Here is a 21695-nt window from a genome sequence, read left to right on the forward strand (position 1 = left end):
TTTGTCTTCACCACATTATTGTAATCTGCAGTAATTGTCATTAAGTTATATACTCTATGCCTGCCACATGCTGTACAAACTCAAATTTCTGTCATGAAGAGGTTATTGTGTGTTAATATATAACATATATATGGCCAAATACTCATATCCTGTCAGTATTATTTTTTTAATTTATTGAGCTGTCACTGTTTTCTATCTGCTGATGTTTCACAAAGTTGATTGCATTACAAATTTCTATTTTGATTCATTGTGCTATACCCGTCACTTTTGTAATAAACTTTGTGCATTGTACAACCCCAATTCCAAAAAAGTTGGGATGGTAAATGAAATGCAAATAAAAACAGAAATTTAAATTTACTTTGACTTGTATTCAAACAAAAACAGTATAAAACCAAGGTATTTAATGTTTTACCTAATCAACTGTTTCTGTTTGAATACAAGTCAAAGTAAATTTACAAATTACTGCTTTCTGTTTTTATTTGCATTTCATGTATCATCCCAACTTTTTAGGAATTGGGGTTGTACTTTCGACATTTATAGGTACAGAACTTTATAGGTTAGTTCAAGGGTCACAAATTTAAATACAAGATCAGCAACAAACAGTGATGTTTGAGGTAAATTAAGAATATTTTGGGCTTTTTTTACCACTTATTTTCATGGACAAATTAAGGTAGACACTGCATGTCTGGTTTTTCCCAGAACAGTCTTTAAGGCTCCTTTGTTTCACTGTCTGAAAACAAGACCCACAGGCTGACATGTGATTCTACCACATAAACGATACTCACACAAGTATCAGGCAGGATCAGAGAATTTAGAACAGATTTTTTTTGGACAGACTCCTTACATTTCAGATGCAAATGTGGCTTCCTGGTGGGGTTATTCTGGGACAATTGAATGTTCATGCTGTTTAGAGGGGTTATTGTTGGTCAGACGGTGTACTCCCATTTTGCTAGATTAACGCTCAGCCAACAAATTTCCCTGGAAACATTCAGTAACATTGCAAGTACATTTTCCTCCCAGCTGCAAGGAATGTGTGCTCTCCAGGCCTCCTGTCTAAGGCACAATAAAAATATCTGTCTTATAGAAAACGACATGAGGGAGGTTGTTATCCCGTTAGGTACCATGCCATTTAAATACAATTTTGCATTTGCTTATTTCTTTTCTTTTAGTCAAAAATCTACACAAGAACTCCAACAATCTACCTTGATTTTAAACTGGAGCAAGGAGCAAAGCACATTCAACCAGTTCCTTTGGGTAAGAAGGAAAAGATGCACCTTGTCTTCTGGATTATCTCTTAACTGTCATAAAATGTGCATATAAGGGTCCATCCATCAACTGATATAGCTAGAGCAAACTTTGGTCCTATCTGCTAATATTGATCATATTATTTTTTTACCCGTGATGTTTAATGATTGTCTGTAATTGAGGAGACTATTGTATTTATAACTGTACTGTTACCCACATCATTATTACCATTATTATTATTATTTGCCCAGGGACCACAGATGAAATGTAGACATTAGTATGAAATATTTGCATTAAAGCAAAGAAATGATGTTTTTTAAATCAAATTCAACAAGGGGGCTCTTGTCTGGCATATGAGTTTCCTTGAGTTACCTAGCTTTTGCATGTTTTACAAATTTTACATAAATTTTGAGTATGCTTTGGTTCTATTGTTTTTGGGCTTTCCTTTAAATATGGGGTTTTATTATTGGTTTTATTGTTATTGTAAAGCTCTTTGAACCTGTTGACCTTAGTGTTTTAAATGCATATCATTTTAGTTTTTAGTGTTTTCGGACTGATTTTTCTGTTTTTCATTTGATTTATTTTTTTTGATACTGGAAATTATTTTCATTTTCATTTTTATAGGATGGACCACAATCATGTACACGCTCTCAGGATCTGTTCATGTTGGTAAGTCAAGCTTCCATTTTTACCTGTTCTGAAATAAACATTAGTCATGCAATCAAATAGTTATCAGCACTGTTAAAATGTTTTTAATAAATCTGGCATCTACAAAATTTTAGTGGGTGAAAAGGCTGTATTATTAAATATTATATAATACGGCACCTCTATAAAATGGCACTTCAGTCATGTAATATTTGCAGGTATTAATTCTTTGTTTGTTTCTTTCTAAGGCCCTGATGATGAGGAGAAAATAATAGAACCGCATCACACTGTGGTTTTTAGTGATGGAGACCATGTGAAATTTGAAAATAAGGTACTGTTCAGCTGATACTGGAATGGTAGAAATAGCATCCACTGTGTAACATGTTGACAGGGCATACCACATATCTGTACAGCACAAAGCCAGTTTTCAGTTCCCCACAGAAATATGAGAAAAAGAGATTCTCAAACAGGTCAAATGGTGTAAACAATGTTTAATCCCGATTGTTTCCAGAAGATTGTTTCCAGAATTATCCATAGCCTTGATCAAGATCATCTAAGGAGTCTGTTTAAAATAAACAATACAGGCAGTGTGCTAACTGATATACCTGTTCTACACCTTTGCAAGTTGGAATATTGTTTTCCTGCCAACTACGTCATTACAAATCCTACAGCATCCATAGAATAAGAACTGTTTTCTTTTTTCATAGACATCTGAGGTATCCCACTTTGTCCTGATTGCTGGAGAGCCAATCAATGAGCCAGTTTTTCGACATGGTAGGACTGCATCCAAAGGCAAAGTGACTGACTTTGTTATAAAAAAATGTATTTAGAAATATTACTAATAAATCAGAAAAGGTAACATTGGGTGTCTCTGGAAAACCTACTGTATATATGTATCTTATATGTATACATTATAAAACAGGAAGGGCAAAATCTTAATAGCCATGGTATAATAACCATATATCATGTGGCTATGATTACATTACATTTATTTGGCAGATGCTTTTATCCAAATCGGCATACAATAAGTGCATACCGAAGGTCATTGGAACAACTGCAAAACGTGGGTCCGATAAGGTACTGTACTCATTATGTAACAGTTATCTATAGCCATGAACACATTAAATCCAGTTCACACAGTAAGCATAGGCTAGGTCAGAAAGTTACAGCTGAGGCCAAAAGTTTACAAACTAGGCTAAAGACATTCAAACTCAATTTTTCACAACTCCACAGATTTCATGTTACCATGCGTTTCCTGTGTTAAGTCAGTTAGGGTATCTACTTTATTTCCATCAGAGGTAATTTCAAAATAATAGCTAAGAGACAGATTTATTTCAGCTTTTATGTATATCAGATTTTCAGCAGGTCAGAAGTTTACATACACTTTGTTAGTATTTGGTGGCATTGCCTTTTAATTGCTTAACTTGAATCAAACGCTTGGGTTAGCCTTCCACAAGCTTCTCACAATACTGGAATCTTTGCTCATTCCTCCTGACAGAACTGGTGTAACTCAGTCAGGTTTGTGGGCCTCCTTGGTTGGACACGCTTTTTCAGTTCAGTGCACACATTTTCTATGGGATTCAGATGAGGGCTTTGTGATGGCCACTCCAATACCTTCACTTTGTTGCCTTTAAGCCATTTTGTTACAACTTTGGAGATATGCTTAGGATCATTGTCCAGCTGGAAGATCCAGTTGCGACCAAGTTTGAACTTTCTAGCTGATGTCTTGAGGTGTTGCTTCAGTAAATAATCCTCCTTCCTCATGATGGCATCTATTTTCTGAAGTGTACCAGTCCCTTTTCCAGAAAAACACCCCCACAACATGATGCTGCCACCCCCATGCTTCACAGTTGGGATGATGTTCTTCGGATTAAATGCCTCACCCTTTATCCTCCATACGCAGCGCTGATCATTTTGGCCAAACAGAACACTCCTCCAAAAGGCTAGGTCTTTGTCCTGGTGATCGCCTGCCAACTTCATTCTGGCTTTTTTATCCTGGTTTTGTAGTAGGGGCTTCTTCCTTCCTTTCAGGCCATGGCGATGTAAGATTCTCTGAATGGTGGATGTAGATACTTTGGTACCTGATGCTTCCAACTCCTTCACCAGTTACTTTGTGGTTGTCTTGGGGTTCATTTGAACCTTTCGGGCCAAAGTTTGTTCAGCCCTGGGATACTTTTCAGAGGTCTTGGCTGAGTTTCTTGGATTTTCCCATGGGATCAAGGGCAAAAAGACAGTGGCTCTAAATGTAGGCCCTTAAATACAGCCACAGGTGCCCCATGAACTCCTAATTATGACAGTTGGCCTATCAGAAGCTTCTAAAAAGTCATTACATCAATTTCTGGAATCTTCCAGACTGTTTAAAGAGACAGTCAACATGGTGTATGTAAACTTTTGACCCACTGTCGTTCCGATACTGGGGAGCTTGTGTAGAGAAGCTCTGTGATTGGGACGACCAAAAACCATTCACCCAGATGGCAGGGAGTGCAAGTCGCCCTGCTGCAGCAGAGCGGAGTGGTTGAGCAGGCGTGTAGGATTGAATCATGTTCTGTAGGTTGGCGGGGGCTGTCTGGTTGGCTGCAGTGTAGGAGAGGGTCAGGACTTTGAACCTGACCCTGGCGGCGACCGGTAGCCAGTGGAGTGATCTCAGCAGGGGCATGACATGTGAGAACTTAGGAAGGTTTTAGACATGTCAGGCAGCAGCATGATGTCTACTGTTTCTTTACAGCTCTATTTCAATCACTCCAAGGCTAAGCAGTCATTCAAGTCAAAATAAAAAAACCCTTTCACAAAATGGAAACACTTCAAACTATCTGATGTGGGTCTTGAGGCGAGAGAGATTATGTCCGTAAGCGGGCACAGGAGTGAGAGCTCTCTCCAGATCTATTGAAACTCGGGGACTGGAGAAGGTCGAGCAGAATCCTCACCACGCTGAGCAATGTGCCTCCTCCACCAAATAAATTGAGTAGGCCTACACGATGTGATCCCACTGATAGCCACTGATAGCCACTGTTAGCCAGCAGCCATACCACCATGCACTCTGCTCCTGCGGACTGGCTGAAGCTAAGCAGGTGTGGGCTTGGTTAGTACTTTGATGGGAGACCACCAGGGAATACTGTGTTGCTGCTGGAAGTGGTGTTGGTGGGCCAGCACGGGGCAATCGTCCCTCTGGTCAAATAAACCCCAATGCCCCAGTGCAGTGACGGGGACACTGTGCTGTAGGAGATGCTGTCTTTCGGATGAGACATTAAACCGAGGTCCTGACTCACTGTGGTCATTAAAGATCCCATGACACTATTTGCAAAGAGTAGGCGGTTCCCCGGTGTCCTGGCTAAAATCCCGGATCTGGCTCTCGCAAAAACTTGCCACCTAATCATCCCCTGATTTAATTGGCTAATAAAATGTTCTCTCCCTGCAGTGGAGCTGCTCAGTGGCCAACAATAGAGGATTGTGGTTGTACTGGGCAGCCCGGTGTGAACATGTATGAGTGTGAAGCAGGGCGTTCCTGCAAAAGAGCATCCGTGCTCAGCGAACCTTCCCTGGGTAAATAAAGGTTAAATTAAAAAAAATGATGTTGGACAGTGTTTCAGTGGTTGCACAATTAATGGGAACATAGAAATAAACATCATTATGGCTTAAACTCTTGTTACCTCACTAATGCTAGCAAGCTTGGCAGAACCAGAGTTTACTAACATTGCATAGCAACCGCATGACACTATGTGCAGGCCGGGAGCTACTTTCTTGTAAATTACTCTTGTAACGAAATTATTGATCAAAACTATTTTAATTGGATTGTGTCTATAATATCTATATTATCATATTTGCTAACCGTGTAATGCAAGCAATAACTCAGTCCAAGCCATGGTATATTGTGATTATATCACCTGCCTGTTGTGAGTTATTGCTTAATTATTGCAGGGCTGGAAGTGTGATGTTAGACTAATTTGTTTATTTATTTATACATTTATTTTATTTTATTTTATTTTGTGCCATGGCAGTTACATAGTCTGATTCTCTGCTCAGTCCTTTGCATTCTGTACCCATATTTATTGCCCAGGTTGTCACTAAAAAATGAATGACTTCTCCGTTGACCTGGTTAAGGGTTGAAATTTAAATAGATGACAGTTGTTCTGTTTGGCATAATCTCTTAATCCTAATGTGGCTCAGCCATGTGATGGGCCAGTGGAATCAGTTCTGTTACCATTTTGGACTGCTGATCTTGAATTTATCCCAAAATATGACTCTGATTCTGCTAATTTGTAGCAGCATAATACATTAGGCCTCTGAAAAACTGATAAAAACTAAGTAATATTATAGTAATATAGTAATATTCACCAGGTGCTGAACCAGTGCATGCTGTATAGTTGTGTATAGTTTGCAAATGAACCTTTGCCTGTTTGTTTTTGCCTATAACTGGCAGCCAAAGGCACTGTATAAGTAGGAGGCACCAATGCGCATCTAGCTGGGGAGTCCAGACAAGTCAGTCGTCAAAAATTACTCTACAAATTACATATTCTAAGATAGCATAAATCCTTAGATATTATAAAGCACACTCATCCTGTCTCTATACTTGGTTACAAAAGACAAGGGTAAGCATGATTTTTTAAAGACACTTTAGAGGTGTGCCTATAGTAAAATTCTTAATTCACTCACCTGAAAGCTAAAACTGGTGTTAAAATAGTATGTATATGAAGATGTCACGGTATATTAGTTAATGTTAGCCAGCTGGTGGTATAGGCTACTTTACAACTCACTAACAATCCATGTAACATTGTAACGATTACTTGGCATGCTAATCATTTTATCAGTAACATCAACAAGACCAATTCTGTAGCTAGGTAGTTATATTCGTGTATTTATTATCTGTCTATTAAGTCTTTGCAGAAGCCCTGACAAAAACCACTTCCGTTCATTTATAATTTGTTAGCGGCAAACTAAATTGAGTGTTAATCGAAAAACGACTGCTTTAAGAACCAAATCCCACAAATACATACCTTGCTGAACGCAGCAGGATCATGATACAGTATGTACGAGCATTTGCTCCATGTGTTAAATGAGGAAAAAAGTAGACCCATTTCATAGTGTTTCGTGTTCTTATGAATCATTCTTGCTACTGATACATTTTTTTCATTAACTTTAAAAAAAAAATTAAATTAGAATGTTTGCTGTGTCAACATGCAGATTAATTCAGATTAATGTTTCTCTTTCCTCAAGGTCCTTTTGTTATGAACACAGAAGATGAAATCAACCAAGCAATCAATGACTATAGATCTGGGACCAATGGATTCGAGAGGGCCAAGACATGGCAATCCACCATTCGCTATTCCTGAATGCCCAGGAAGTTACGAATGTATGAGAAGACTTATATTGCTTGCCTATACATTCTATATTGCTGCAAGAATTATTTTTCATTTTCTGGTTGTTGGAACAAGCTGCGGTGTGAAATAAGGTTATTGATCTTAAGTTTAATGTTAGTTTCTATTTAATACCAACTTTCTGTTGTCTCTTCTTGATGAGTGCACTGTTAATAGAAGGTAACCGTGTAGGTAACAATGTAATGATGTAAAAATTTATTCCAGTCTTTTTATATTTTATTGGGCAGTCATACGGGTAATCCTGAAATTATTTAATTGTATCTATAGGAATTCTGTAATTGCATCATAAAGAGAATGTGTGAGTAATATGTTTTATTGTTTACAATTTGGATTTTAATTGGAACTGAAATTGTGAAAATCATGAAGTCATCTGAGGAGGAGGCGTTATCATGCCTATATCATGTCTATGTTAACATTTTCACATTCTAGAAACAGTTGAATTTTGAAGAATAGCTTTTATCAAACAAATCAAATGCTGCAAAGTGATGACCATCAGTGTTTAGCTACAAATATTCTTGAAAATCATCACCACATCCAATCACTGTGAAATTTAGCTTTAAAACAAAGTTAATTTGAAAAAAATATTAATTTTAACTTTGATTTTGAATGAAAGAAGCAACTGCTGTTTTTATCCAAAGATAATTTGCAAGATAAATAATTTTAAAAGGACTAGTATTCATTTTAAATGTTTAATTGTATCCTGTAGTGTAATGTGTAATATCTCACAATGACACAGATATATGCAAACCATTGGTTACAGCACCACCACTTCCGCAGTCTGAGTTGTACAATCAGAGTAGTTCGCTCTTCTTTTGTCAGTGACGCAGTTCTCTTGAGCATGAGCTGTCAATTGAAGCAGTGGTGAGGCCCATCTCATATTTCTAGCTCATTTCAGACAAAAAAGAATGATGCCTTGCTCTACCAATCAGAAGTGCTCTCCTCCCCTCCCAGTCTTGTCCAGGCAATCGGCTTGGGTGGGATTGGAGCCAGAATAAAAAAGCTATTTGATCCCTCTCTGAGGTCTGGCTCACGTTTAAAACATATGCTCCTCTGCAAGTCCATACAAGCTGGGTACAACTAACACTGGGAGCACAGCGATAAAGAGACAGCTAATCAAACCCTGAGAGGGAAGAAGCTTGGTGCTAACACTGCCAGGACCATGAAGGATGGGAACTGACCGAGGAGTAGGTCTCGTGTCCTTGGCTTTGGCCCACAAAGCTGTCCCCATTTTGCACTGTATAAACAACGGAACTTTACTTGGGTAGGGACATGGATGAGTTATTTACTGTAGGTTTGTTTTGGGCTTCCCACTTCCTCATTCAGCTGTCCTGAGGAGCGCCTGTGGACACTGGTGTTGGCAGCACCTCAGGCAGTCCACTTCAGCTACGCTCTCTGGTTATTTCTGGGTTATTGTGCGCACTCTGCACCGGGTTGTGCTCCAGGACAGGATCCCCTTACCCTCTGTTCATGCGCAGATTTGTAAGAGCTCCTCTGCGTCTGCATCGGAGCCTTGGTTTGCATCTCCTGCTGAGCGAAGCCACGCCTCTCCGACTGATCCCAGTACAGGACGCTTCCAGGAGACCGCAGCAGTGATGAAGACACGCTCTCTCATGGTGGTGCAACTGCTGGTGGCTTACTGCGCAAAGCTGCTGGCGCAGGAGGACCGCGGCTCTCACAGAGTAAGAGATCGTGCTCGCATGCCTGGCTTCACTCAACCCTGACCACTTTATAGCAACTTACACTGTTAAACGTGTTTGAGTCTCTCTGTCTTAGATACTAGGATTATACATTTCAGCTCTGTTATCAGACTAGGAATCTGCAATATTTGTTTGCTAATTAAAGGAATTACAGAAGACCGAATTATCCCACAATGAAATATATGTGTTTTTGTTTTTCATTTTGTATAGAGTAATGTCTTTTTTTGTAAATCATGTTGTAGTCTTAAATATTAGGAGGATATATTTCAGAAACCGTGAAAGACCATTTCAGTTACATTTCAGACTAGAAATGTGATATACTGTATGTCTGATAATAGAAGAAACGGCATTGAGTCAGAATGAAAAACTTGACCATGTCTGAAATTAAACTGATCCTCAAGGCAGTCCAAAGTATCCTGTAGCTTAAAGGCATTTAACTATCATTTGACAATATCATAACGATGAAATCTCATAGAAAGCAGTACGCATAATGTTTCAAAAGTTTCTATTTGAATTCCTGTTGTTGTTTTCTCTTTCCTTCATGTCACCTGCGGTCTGTGTGTATCTAGTATAACTGGTGGCAGTAAAATTGTGCCTTAAGCAGCTAAAGGGAATATCATAAGCTGTTTATGATGTGGAAATACTCAAGTTAAATTTATGTTGGTACTTAAATACCAATGAGTAAAATACCACCAGGTTCAGATTCTAGTTCCACAGGTCAGGAATATTTGAGGAAATAAATAAGTGGCAGCAGGATTTCCCCTGTGAATTTGTCACAGATATTAATAGTCAGTGGTTAAATAATTTAGCCTCTGTCGGCTTTTGTGTTGTTGCTGTTTCTTATGTAATTGTTGCAAATTAATTAAAAAAGACAGCACACTTTGGAGCTGGTTCCCAGGGTTTCTGTTAATAGAGCATAATGCAGCAGAGCTCAGCGAGGCCATGAGTGAATGTGCGTGAGAGCGCCCTGAGGTAGCGGAGCTTTTGAAGTTCATACACATCCAGTCACTCCCCTCCCCCCACCCATTCGCCTGTGGCCCCTGCTTCTCATTAGCTCCTGGTTTTTCCCTGCCTTAAATTGCAATTGGAAAACTCCCTGACTCCCCCCCTCCCCTCCCTTTTCTGCTGCCTTTGTCTGGTTTAAGTGGAAGCAGCCTGTCTCAGCCTTAAACATGCTGAAAGGATCAAAGTGCTCATGTTGCGACATGGGCTGAGGGGAAATCGCCCAAACAGAGATGTGCGTCAGCGGCCCAGTTTTCATATTGCATGACAGCCCTTCCTGTCCCAGGCTTCGGCAGTTTGACTTTTCCATCCTTTCTGTGGGTTTCCCATCTCGTAAAACGATGGCTGGATTCACCTCTGCTCTCCTTTCCTCTTTCTTTCTTTCTCCTGTTCTTTCTTTTAACCTACAACCTTTGCAGTTACTGTCAAACAAACAAATGGTTAAACGAAACAAATATTTTAAAATCGGATCCAAAGTGCAATGCAGTAAATAGCTTGCGATGCTATTTGGTTAATATTAATAAAACACACAGAATGTCTGGTAATTTGCATCCAATTTTTGTGGAAGGCATGGCTCTGCTTATTTGAGAGATACAAACAAGGCCACTATTTGTATAGTTTCTTTTACATTAGTGATGAAGGAACTTAATCAGCATGGCATGTTTTACAAGCTCAAAAAGTGTTGAGAAGCTGCCCAGCCAGAGCACCTTTGCCTGATTGGCTAACACTGCTAAGGGCAGTAAATCTAGAAAAAGAAAGAGAGCAGCACACTTTCCCCAGCCCTTCCTGTGCCGGCTCTCCCAGCATTAGCCCGAGACGGCTCTCCACAGTAGCTCATTGTGGGGAAAAAAATGAAAGGTGCTCTGGTCTGAACATGTTCACGGCGCAGCTGTGTGACGGCGCAGTGCTGCAGTTGTAAACCTTGCGCAGTGGACCACAGCAGGGTTCCTCTGTGAGGGCTTTCCCATTCCTGACCCACCCCGGCGTGTTGTGCCCTCGGGCGTAGCTGGACAGGTGGCTGGAGGAAGCCCCGCCGTCAGCAGGCAACTTCCTGGGCCCAGCTGTTCCTCGTGGGCCCACTGCAGGGTGGGAGACCACCATCGTGGGGCTGCCCAACTCACAAACGAACGCAACCACAAGACACGTGGGCGGATGCAACAAAGTGGGTATCATGTTTTGACATGAGCTGGGGGGAAATTGCCCAAACAGAGCTATTATTTTATTTATTTTAATAATTCTTTTTACAATTTTCTTATATTCTATTATTGCTATAAAACTACTAGATAATTGCTTGATAATTGATACTCTTATGTTATCTGAAGCGCTTTGTGATGCATCCTATGTTCATAAGGTTCTATACAAATAAAGTTATTATTATTATTCCAATGAGATGTCGAAATTTCCACCTGTGATCTCCTGAGACAGAGCTCTCATCTTTTTGTATTATTGTTTTCTGGCATGGGTAATTTGTGATGGTCCTTGACATCAGGTCCGCCCACAAACAGCTGTAAGTCATCAGTGGTTCGCTGATTATTCCTCCATTAACACTGGTGTTCCAGGCAGTCTGGCTGTAAATCCAGTGGGCTTTCATACATTATACAACTCTCCTAATCCAGGACCAAATTCAAGGCCTATATTTTTGTATTTCATGTTGAAGAAGTAGAACTGATTTGGAGAGGAACAATAACATTGTACAGCATACTTTACCCTCCAAATATTCTGTACAGAAGCTGATTTTGGGTTGAAGCATTTATAACCCTTTCAACAATTATATATTTAAACAACTTATTTTCTCTTCTGGAATTTTCTTTGATTGTGGTATAGTGGAACTTTATTGTGACTACTTTGATGGTAAGGTTCAGAATTATTGAGGTTCAGATTCAACAGGGTTGGCTGCAATCAAGCCTGGCCATGTTCAGTCAGCTGAATTCAATTATCAATTAAATTTGGTTAATTGGTTCATTGAGTAACAAGGAGGGAAGTTACGTTTTCACATGGGGATTGATGACAGTTTTCATTATATGAACTCATTTAAAAAGTGTGTTTTCTGTTTCCTCAGGTTCCTTTTGTCTAATATTATATTTTGCCGAACGATCTGAAACCATTCAGTGTGACAAATATGCAAGCATAGAAGAAATTCCTTTTTACAGAGATTCAAGGATAATGCCACTCACAAATTCTTTTTTCAATGCAGTTGAACCTGTTAATATATCCATCCATTATCGATACCCGCTTATCCTGGTCAGTTTCACGGGGGTGATGGAGCCTATCCCAGCGTGCATTAGGCGAGAGGCAGGAATACACCCTGGACAGGCTGCCAATCTATCGCAGGGAACACACACCATTCACTCCCCATTCACTCACACACTCATACCTATGGGCAATTTTAGAGTCTCCAATCGGCCTTCCTGCATGTCTTTGGACTGTGGGAGGAAACTGGAGTACCCGGAGGAAACCCACGCAGACACGGGGAGAACATGCAAACTCCCCTGTTAATATATGATTTACTCATTTTTATGAATATAGTTAATCTTTAGAAAGAGTATGAATAATTTTGGAAGGCACTGTAGGTGTTTTTCACTTTGCCTAGTTTATTCATGCTGAGAACACGAACAAATTTTACTATTAAAAATTACCAGTTCCAGTTGGAAGTTTTTGTTTTGTAGTTTTATTACTGAACATTTTCAGCAGTGAAACCTTAGTCAGTGTGCATTGGCTCAAACTGTGCTACATATGTAATGGAAAGATCAGAAACTGCAGCTGGTATTATTTCTCAGTCACATGGTTTGAGCAAGTTAGTCTCCAATGTGCAGTTCTAAATAGTTATTCCCAAACATGTTCAGCTTTGAATGATTTATAGCTATGGAGTCAAGCACAAGTACCATCAAGTTATGCTTGATACCACTAAACTTGTACTTCCTTTCTTCAGTATACACCCTCACATTTCATAGTCCTCTTCCTAAATCCGCATGCCCCAGACACAAGAAGAAATTATAGTTTATATTATATTCTTCAGTCTGTTTCTATATTTCCACAGTTCAAGTCAATTTTAATGTGTTTTGTAAGCTTTTAAACCACACATGAAACTGCATCAAAACATTTTTTACATTAATGACATTGCCATACATAGCAGATTGCATTATTCTATTCTTCTGACTCTGCACACCACTGAACCTAAAGTCAGCCAGTCCAGTCCTTGTGCTTCACAATGATATAGTTAAATACAGATTAATGTCTATCTCCCTCTTGTGGAGGAGGGAAGCAGCATTGTCTACAGAGAAAACTTGAGAAGGAGTTACAGTTAAAGTAGGCTAACGTGCAAATTATCCCTACAGCACAGCTGCCATTTTAAAAAATTAAATCCTTTAATTTTGTTCCTAATTGATTTCTTGTTTCTCTACTATATCAAAATTATGGCCAGATGTACAGAGCATTTCTTTCTCAATGTTGTATATTTGTTACAAAACATTATCACCAGACCCATTTTTGCTCTCCCCAGATAGGGAACCGGGAAAAGTGGGAGAGGGACGTGAGATCTGCTGCCAGTCTGGAGGAGCTGCTGATGCTCACGGACTTCCCGGACTGGAAGCTGTGGAAGTGCCGACTGAAGCTGAAGGACCTGGAGTCACCTTCACACCCAGAGTACCGCTCCTCCTCCTCCTCCACCTCCACCTCGTCCTCCTTCTCCTCCTCTGCTGGATCACACCGCTCCACACGCTATGCCGCTGCCTCTTACAGCCTGGAGATCCTCAAAGGTGAGCGCAAGGCTCCTGAGTGCTCTTGAGCGGTTGCTGTGGCAACGCGAGCCACGAGAGGTTGTGGCAATGCCGCTGCCCTCTTTTCATCCCAGGTGGAGAACTGAGGAAAGAGGCAGCTGTGTAAACGAGGTGTGGGGTGTTCAAAAACTGAGCATGCAGAGAACTCAACGGGTCTCACGCTTCAAAGGAAGAATTGTTACAAAACTGCCTGTGCAATTTATCCAGCATTTTAACAGTGATAATCGTATGTTCCAGAAAAAGAATTGTGACACGGAAATCATGGACCTTAATCAGTGTGTTAATACATGTCAAATTCTGTGTACATCAGTGTGAAATGCATCTGTTCATTACTGTACATAAATTCAACAGAAGAAAGCTCTCACACTTAACTGTGCAGACTTCCCTAGAAGTGGTAAGGTTATAAGCTGTATTAGTCATTTATATAATTTACATATATCAGCAGAGGTCATTCTGTTGACCTACAGTACATGCTTATTGTCCACTATGGTGTATAATCAAGGGATGAAACAGGGTCACAGCCTCAAATGAATTCTGCTATTAGTGCTCCCTGCATATGGGACAATTGGCAATTGTACAGTACTGTGCAAAAGTCAGATACCACCCTTTAAGTGCAAGTTATTTATTTTTCAGTATCAGAAAATAATGCAGCAAACATATATTTAACACAAATTACACAAAAACTTTACTTTGTCCACCCATTGCCTTTATTACAGCTTCCATTCTTCTCAAGCTTTGTGGGTTTTTCTTTAAGAAATCTGCTGGGATATTTTTTCATGCTCTTTGTAAACATGTCCAAAGTTTGGTCTTAGAAGTTTGTTGCATTTTTTGCTTTCCTCAACCCAAGTAATCCTGAAAACATTCAATCATATAGAGGTCTGGACTCTGGGGTGGCCAGTCTATTGTTCTGAGAAGACCAGCAGCTTGATCTTCTTAGCAGTATGCTTGGGGTCATTTTCTTGCTGTAGAATGAATTAGCTCCCAATCATACTTTGTCAGAGGGTATTGCGTGATATGCTAAGATTTGTTTGTATTTATCAGCATTCATCATGCCTTCACACAAAATCAAATCAATAACTACAGATTTTGTTATACAACCTCAAACTTGCACAGATCTTGACTGATGGTTGTACACAAGTTTTTCATTGTTTCATCGGTGTACATTCTGCCATCTCTTACTTCCGAAAATCTGTAATTTGGACTTGGTGTACAAGTTTTCTAGATTTCTTGCTTCTTTTTGTTTTGTTTTTTTTCCAGCAGTGGCTTTTTGACAGCTACACATCCTTTCACACCCATAGCATTGCGTTGGCTTCTCACAGTAGAAGGATTGACAGAAACACTTGTAGATTTCTTCAGATAGGAAGTAAGAGTGGAGCTTCATTTTTTTATCTCTCAAAGGTAAAATCTTTAAGTACTGTATCTGTCTTTGTGATGGTGATAGTTTCGGTGGTCTACCAGTTCTTACATGGTTGTCCCGTTTTCGCTGTATCTTACAATAATCTTTATATCTCCTGTTTTGGAAACTTATTATTTTCCTTTGACTTTCAATTTACATATGCTGTTGAATTATCATTCATCTATCTCATAAGAAATATCTCCTTTAGCCATTTTATATGCACATGATAAAGACATTTTCAAGGCAGCTAAGATGTGTTTGGGTAGTTGTTTGTTTGAATGTTAGAGTCACTTTAGAAGGCAAGGGGTTCTAACAACTTTTGTTGGAAAGTCACAGTTGTAACTTGTTTGTTGAATGGAAGGATGGTAGGTAGTTAGAAAAAATGGAAACTGATAGATATAGTACTGATAGATGTGATATTATACAGTATGTAGGCTTTCATGTAATTTTCTGTTGAATATCCTGTATGCTTCCTGTATTATTGTCTGACACTGAAAAGAAATTGCACTGAATGGCTGATTTTATACTTGATAATTTGACACAGTACTATACGTCAAGGTTTAAACGGTCCTCGAAAATTCTTTTAAAGAATTTCTTCCTGGAAAGTCATGGAAAAGTAATTGAAAGAATTCAAATATCCCCCAGTTTTTTAAAAGTATGCAAACCTTCCAATAAAAAAAAAGAACTGAGCAGCAATCAAGATGCATCCATCTTGCCAAATCACTTTCAAGTATTAAACTATAAGTGTGTTGGGGCTCCTGGATGGTTCCTTCAGTTGAAGGCACCGTTCTAGCGCGTGGACTCCACAATCCAGGATTGGATCATGACCGTGACAGTGCCAAATGAAAAGCAAGGTAATCCCACAGGGTGGGATACTATTGCCAATTGCATTGCCTGGGGATGGGGAGGGTTTGGTCAGTAGAGATCCACAACTCATTGCTTTCTAGTTACCCCTGCTGTCCAGTTGGGCATCTGAGAACCCCCCTGTTTGTACATACATGAAGTGTCTTCCTCAAACTCTTGCTGTAAGCCTGATTTGATAGCTGCATTGTGGTAAGAAGTGGCGCTTGGCATTGCGTGCTCCTGAGTAGAGCACATGCTTGTCTGCACTGTTCTATACTGATAGTGGAGGATGCAGTAATGAACACTGATACATGATTGGGCATTCCATCTGATCTGAGTGGGAACCTTGGTGGTGTGTTTGGCAGCCATTGACGACGAGTGGCAGAAGACCCAGTGTATGCCCAGGGAGATGTGCGTGGACGTTGCCAAGGAGCTGGGCACTAACACGGGCATGTTCTTCAAGCCGCCCTGTGTCGCTGTGTTTCGGTGCAACGGCTGCTGCAACAAGGAGGGGGTCACGTGCAGAAATACAAGTACTACCTATGTTAATAAAACAGTGAGCGCTGTTCTTTATTTACCTTTACTCACAATGCTGTAATTACGGTTTGCACCTACATACCATATCACCACATTGTCAGCACTAACTAGCTTTAGGTTTATGTTATTTTCACAGTAAATCAAAATATTCACCACAATTGTAAGTCTGGCCTGTTGTCATAGAGACTGTCATGGTAATACTGTGAATGTCACGAATTTCAGGTTTTTTTCCTCAATGAGGCAACAAGGCCACATCACCCGCACACTGTGTCCACCCACCTTCATGCTACTTTTATCAAAAATGCAGACCGTCAACAATTACAATGGTTGGCAGAATGATTTTTACAGAGCAATACAATGGTATATCTTCATCTAGTGTTTTATAGTTATTGACTGTGTGCATTTTATTTTCACATTTAATTATTTTGAATGTTAGTGGAACATTATTGCCCTGCTTTTGTATAATTATGTTACAGATTTTAAATTCTTGATAAACCATGTTAAAACTGAAATAACTGAGCTGTAATTAATCGATTCTGCTGCTGTAGTAATGTGTTCACAAAATGTGTTGTCTTCTCTGTCTGTCTCTACGTAGCTTCTGACCGTGATACCCTTTAAGCAGGGGCCAGAACCTGTTCTGATAAAGGTGGCCAACCACACAGAGTGTAAATGCATGGAACCACCCCTGATCAGGAGACATACCCGCCCTCAAAGGAGAAAAGGGTGAGCCTAAATGCATATAATTACATACAAAACAATATCAAATGTGTATGAATTTCATGACAGCTGACAGAATGGTGACAAAAGACCTTTATGTAGACTTCTGTGCTCATCTGTTACATCTCATCTGTTCTCTCAACATTGAGGTTTTCATGTTAGCTGTTTAAATCTGATCACTCTTGGATATATTTTCCCTAATTTCTGGAAAGACTAGAACTTTATACAGTCACACCCCGCTCTATTTCTTTGTCTAAAATTATATTCCTGAGGACTGTGATTTCGATCTGCCAAGGAAAGAAGTGCATCGAACAGGACATACTGCACTATGCTTTCATTTCAGTGCCTAGCTCTTAAATTAATAATCCTTTTCTGTAGTTACTGCTCTTGACTACTGCTATCATATGCACTAACATTAATGACCCATGGATAATAATATAGAAGAATAATAATAAACCATAGAAGCAGACTAGAGGGCCAGGGTCTAGTGTTGTAATCACTAGACCAGCGCACGTGCAATATGTACGGATTTCCTTACCGTTGGTTCACTTAAACAGCACTCTGCCATTCAACTCTTAAAGTGTGAAAGTGAGTCCACTTTGTGACTTCTCAGCCATCTCCAGTAGGCTGTCCAGTGAAGATGATGGTGCATGTTCATGTGTAGTATGAGAGTATGTTTTGTTTTGGCTCTGTCAGGTGCTCCCCTGTGCTCTGGGTCCCAGGGTCTGAGGATTCTCGGCGACTGTGTGCCAGTGGACTGATCTGGGACTGTATGGCGGATAGATGTGTTCCATATCCTTCCGTTAAACAAGGTTCGTTTAAAATTTCCCTGTCAGTTGATCTAACAATAATTATCAAAACAACTTGCACGGCATCTTGTCTTGACTAATGAAAAAGTCATGCGACTCATGCATCATGAGTTTATTAACCCTACCTTCTTCTAACACTTTATCCTCAGACCCATTTAGTATTTTAAACACTATATTCTCAATCTCCATCTTGCAGCCACTATAGTACTTTATATTATAGGTTTATGTGTCTACTGCTACTGGTTGTGACTGAAGATTTAGCATCAGATCTGCATGTTGCCTAAACTTGTACTGTATGTATGTCCTTATGCATGTTGTTTTGGACATACACATTTAAAAAAGCCTACATGTAAATCAGAATTAATCATTAAACTCATCAGATGAAGGCCAAGACAGTTGAAATGTCATGTTTTAATGCTTTAATGTTCAAGGCTTGGTGGTCATCTTTGTCTGGCAACCACCTGTCCATGATGGCCACTTTCACTTATTTTGTCTATATTTTACGTTAGCATCATGGTCACCTGTACAATACAGTCGGTGACCATGCTGTTGCTCTCCCACAGGAACTTTATGGATGTGTATGACAGCCACTTGACAAAGCGGTTTCACAATTCAGCTTATGAGAAGATGCCTTAAGCCCTTTGGTGGCTTAACACCTTATTCTTTTTTTTTTGAGGGGTCTGTAAAGGTATCTCTAAAGATTGGTAATGTAGCAGCGGCAAGCATAGTAGCTAGCTAGCTAGTCACCAGCCGGCTAATTTTCTGTGTGCTGCCATGTTTGTTCATGAGTGCTTAGATACCCCTTAGATGTTGCTTTACATGTATTGCAATGTGCATCTAACCGTAGATGGCATTGGAAGGGCAGAAGGTGGACCTTGGTCTTTCTCCCCTGTTTGTTAAGTTTATATTCTAGTCTGATAACGGTCTGTACTATAGAGGGTATGCATTGACGTCACTTTCCCACCAGAATACGCTCCCTCAGTCAGACTGAGTGGCAAAACATGCTGCGACATGGTTGTCTTTAGTATAGGAAACAGCAAAACTGGGAGTAAAACAAACGATTATCTGCTTAAATTAAAGGCAGTTGGACTTGACAGTGATCCTTACAACTTACCAAAGAACCAGTGGTCCATGGACATTCAACAAGAAATTGGAGCTTTTTACAGACAGCCGATAAGCTAAAGAAAAGAGAAGCAAATGGATCGCTGCAATTCGCAGAAACAACTGGAATCCAGGCACCAAAATGTGGATTTGCGGTTGTTATTTTTTGTCAGGTATGTTGGATTTTTGTGTAAAATCATACCTTAATTTATATGCTTGGCTAGCTAACACTATCTAACCATCCCCCCTTTGTTTGTAGAACACGAGGCTCATCATCATGGATAATTTTTTAATAAATGCTGCCAAAAACTTTACAGTTACACAGAATATAAATGAAAGATGCTAAATATTTAATTAATGAGTAGTCAATACAGTACATAACTTAAGGTATGATTTTACGCAAAAATCCAACATACCTGACACAAAATGACAATCGCAAATCCATGTTTCGATGCCTGGATTCCAGTTGTTTCTGCAAATTGCAGCGATCCATTTGCTTCTCTTTTCTTTATCTTTCGGCAGTCTGTAAAAAGATAGCTCCGATTTCTTGTTGAATCTATTTGTACAGTCTATCGCACAACAGCTCTTTCCCATTTTAGATGTGTTTTTTGTGTTTTTGCAGCATTCAAGCTGAACGCTAACACTGCCACTCAGTAGTCTTTCTGTCACTCAGCGGGTGTAACTGCAGTGACTTCACTTACTGTGACGTCATGTGCATACCCTCTATATAAATAAAGTCCCCTGTTTGTTAAGCTTGTATTTTAGTCTGATAACGGTCTGTACTATATAAATGAAGAAGCATAAGTGTTTTGCCAGATATGCCTGATATTGTCTCCAGTCAATCACTAGAGTATTTAAACATGTGCTGTCATCACCATCACCACGTTGTGGATCATATTCTTAGTTACTTAAAGATACTAGCATCCGTTTTAGAATGGCAGCTCGTAAGCCAGAACAGTTGATGGAAGCAAAAGCACATGGGAAATTGCAGAGCAAATGGGTCGGTTGTACACGAAGACAATGAAACCTGCCCTGGAGGTCACATTTGTATGCCGGTCATCTGCACATGACAGCCAGTTTTTACTACTCCTTGGGTGGCTGTCTTAGACAGATTTCACTGTATTATTGTATAAGGGATTATTGCACCAACTAACTCACAAAAGTCAAATTCAACAGGTATCTATCCTTTTCAATATTCAAGACATTCTAAATGATATATCAAGGGTCACATTTTATAAAAAGTTAATAACACATTGTTTGTGAATATTGGCCTAATATTCAGTTGTAAGATTGGCTGAACATTGTCTTTTCAAATAAATTTGACACCCAACATGGAACTGTACATACCCAATTCCCACCCATATTTGGAATATCCAATAACCTGTAACCTCATAAGCCATGGTCATCTTTGAACCCCACTGCTGAGAGCGTGTGGACATCTGTGGTTCTCCTCCAAAACCATGGTGACACAGCTGTTTCTTTTCACACTGCAGACTGCTGCTAAGATCGCACAGAGTGGGGTCAGAGGAAAGCCTTTCAAATACAGCTTTAGCATCCAGGCCACGGGCACCCATGGACTGAGATTCAAACCAATGCCATGAGGCTCATCCATGCGCCACAGCCGTCCAGCAGTCTTTAAATAAGGACACAGTAATTCTGTCTTGTTTTTTTTTTTCCTTCCAGACTTTTCATACCCAAAGATGTCAGATTGTGAGATTGATGTTGACCACTGTGAATGCATTCCCAAAAACAACACCAGAGGCTCTATCCCTGTCACCTAAACTCCTCTGTCTGATCCATAAAAGGCAGGTGTTATGGCCAAGTCTCCTGTGGGTAGAGTTCTTTTAGCCTGACAGCCTGCTACTTTCAGTTCATTAATGTGTCACTTTCTTTTAGCATTACAAATTAACATTGAGTGTGAAATTATATTAATGGGATTGGGGGTGTTATGATATAATAAAATGACAAATTTGAATTTGCCTTGTATTTTAAGATTTAAAAAAAAAACATTTTTTTATTACATTTCTTTGTGTTCCTGTCTTTTGGGGAAATCTGTGTGTCAGTGCTATTTAAGTAATGTGTGTGGGTTTGTGTGTGTGTGTGTGTGTGTGTGTGTGTGTGTGTGTGCATGAGTGTGATATCCACAAAATCAATTTTGTTATCTCCCATTTTCTACAGGTGCAAGGGACTACACAAAATCCTAAACCTGGACATTCCACAAGGAAGCAGAGGATAACTTTTTATTTATTTACCTCTATTTATATCACACAATATATGTTCCGATTAACCCTTCTCCCCATCATTTTGACATTAAAAATACAATGACCATGTTAAGTGTTATAACTTGTATAACTCTTGCTTGTGTTGTTACATAATGAATTGTCTACTGTGCACTGAGTAAAATGTTTTTTATATAATTTATACAACTCTCTTCATTAATGACAAATATTTAAAAGTATGTAAATGAAAATAATTACATTTTTACATTTGTCTGCTGCTTTATCTGCTATTTCCCTCTTAAATGGAATTAAAGTTAAAAAATCTAAAAGAAAGTA

At 39.5% G+C, this 21695-nt stretch overlaps 2 protein-coding genes across 8 annotated transcripts in view; both read left to right on the forward strand.

Annotated features, from left to right (window-relative positions):
- Nucleotides 1-11347, forward strand: part of pir (pirin) — a 25344-nt gene extending 13997 nt beyond the window's left edge. For 4 of the 7 annotated variants that reach the window (XM_035409267.1, XM_035409265.1, XM_035409266.1 and 1 more), the window contains exons 6-10: nt 1170-1254; nt 1870-1914; nt 2139-2221; nt 2598-2682; nt 7102-11347. In XM_035409267.1, coding sequence (XP_035265158.1) covers nt 1170-1254; nt 1870-1914; nt 2139-2221; nt 2598-2682; nt 7102-7217 — 414 coding nt within the window. In that variant the 3' untranslated portion in view covers nt 7218-11347. The remainder of the gene's footprint in view (nt 1-1169; nt 1255-1869; nt 1915-2138; nt 2222-2597; nt 2683-7101) is intronic. The other 3 variants (XM_035409269.1, XR_004764402.1, XM_035409270.1) reach the window with 3 other exon arrangements.
- vegfd (vascular endothelial growth factor D) lies at nt 8809-21695 on the forward strand. Its single transcript, XM_035409272.1, has 7 exons — nt 8809-8941; nt 13461-13716; nt 16342-16532; nt 17109-17236; nt 17927-18042; nt 20824-20945; nt 21319-21695. The coding sequence occupies exons 1-6, from the start codon at nt 8855-8857 to the stop codon at nt 20919-20921; spliced, it is 876 nt and encodes a 291-aa protein (XP_035265163.1). The 5' UTR covers nt 8809-8854; the 3' UTR covers nt 20922-20945; nt 21319-21695.

This window comes from Anguilla anguilla, chromosome 3 (assembly GCF_013347855.1).
Source record: "Anguilla anguilla isolate fAngAng1 chromosome 3, fAngAng1.pri, whole genome shotgun sequence".
NCBI classification, from domain to species: domain Eukaryota; kingdom Metazoa; phylum Chordata; class Actinopteri; order Anguilliformes; family Anguillidae; genus Anguilla; species Anguilla anguilla.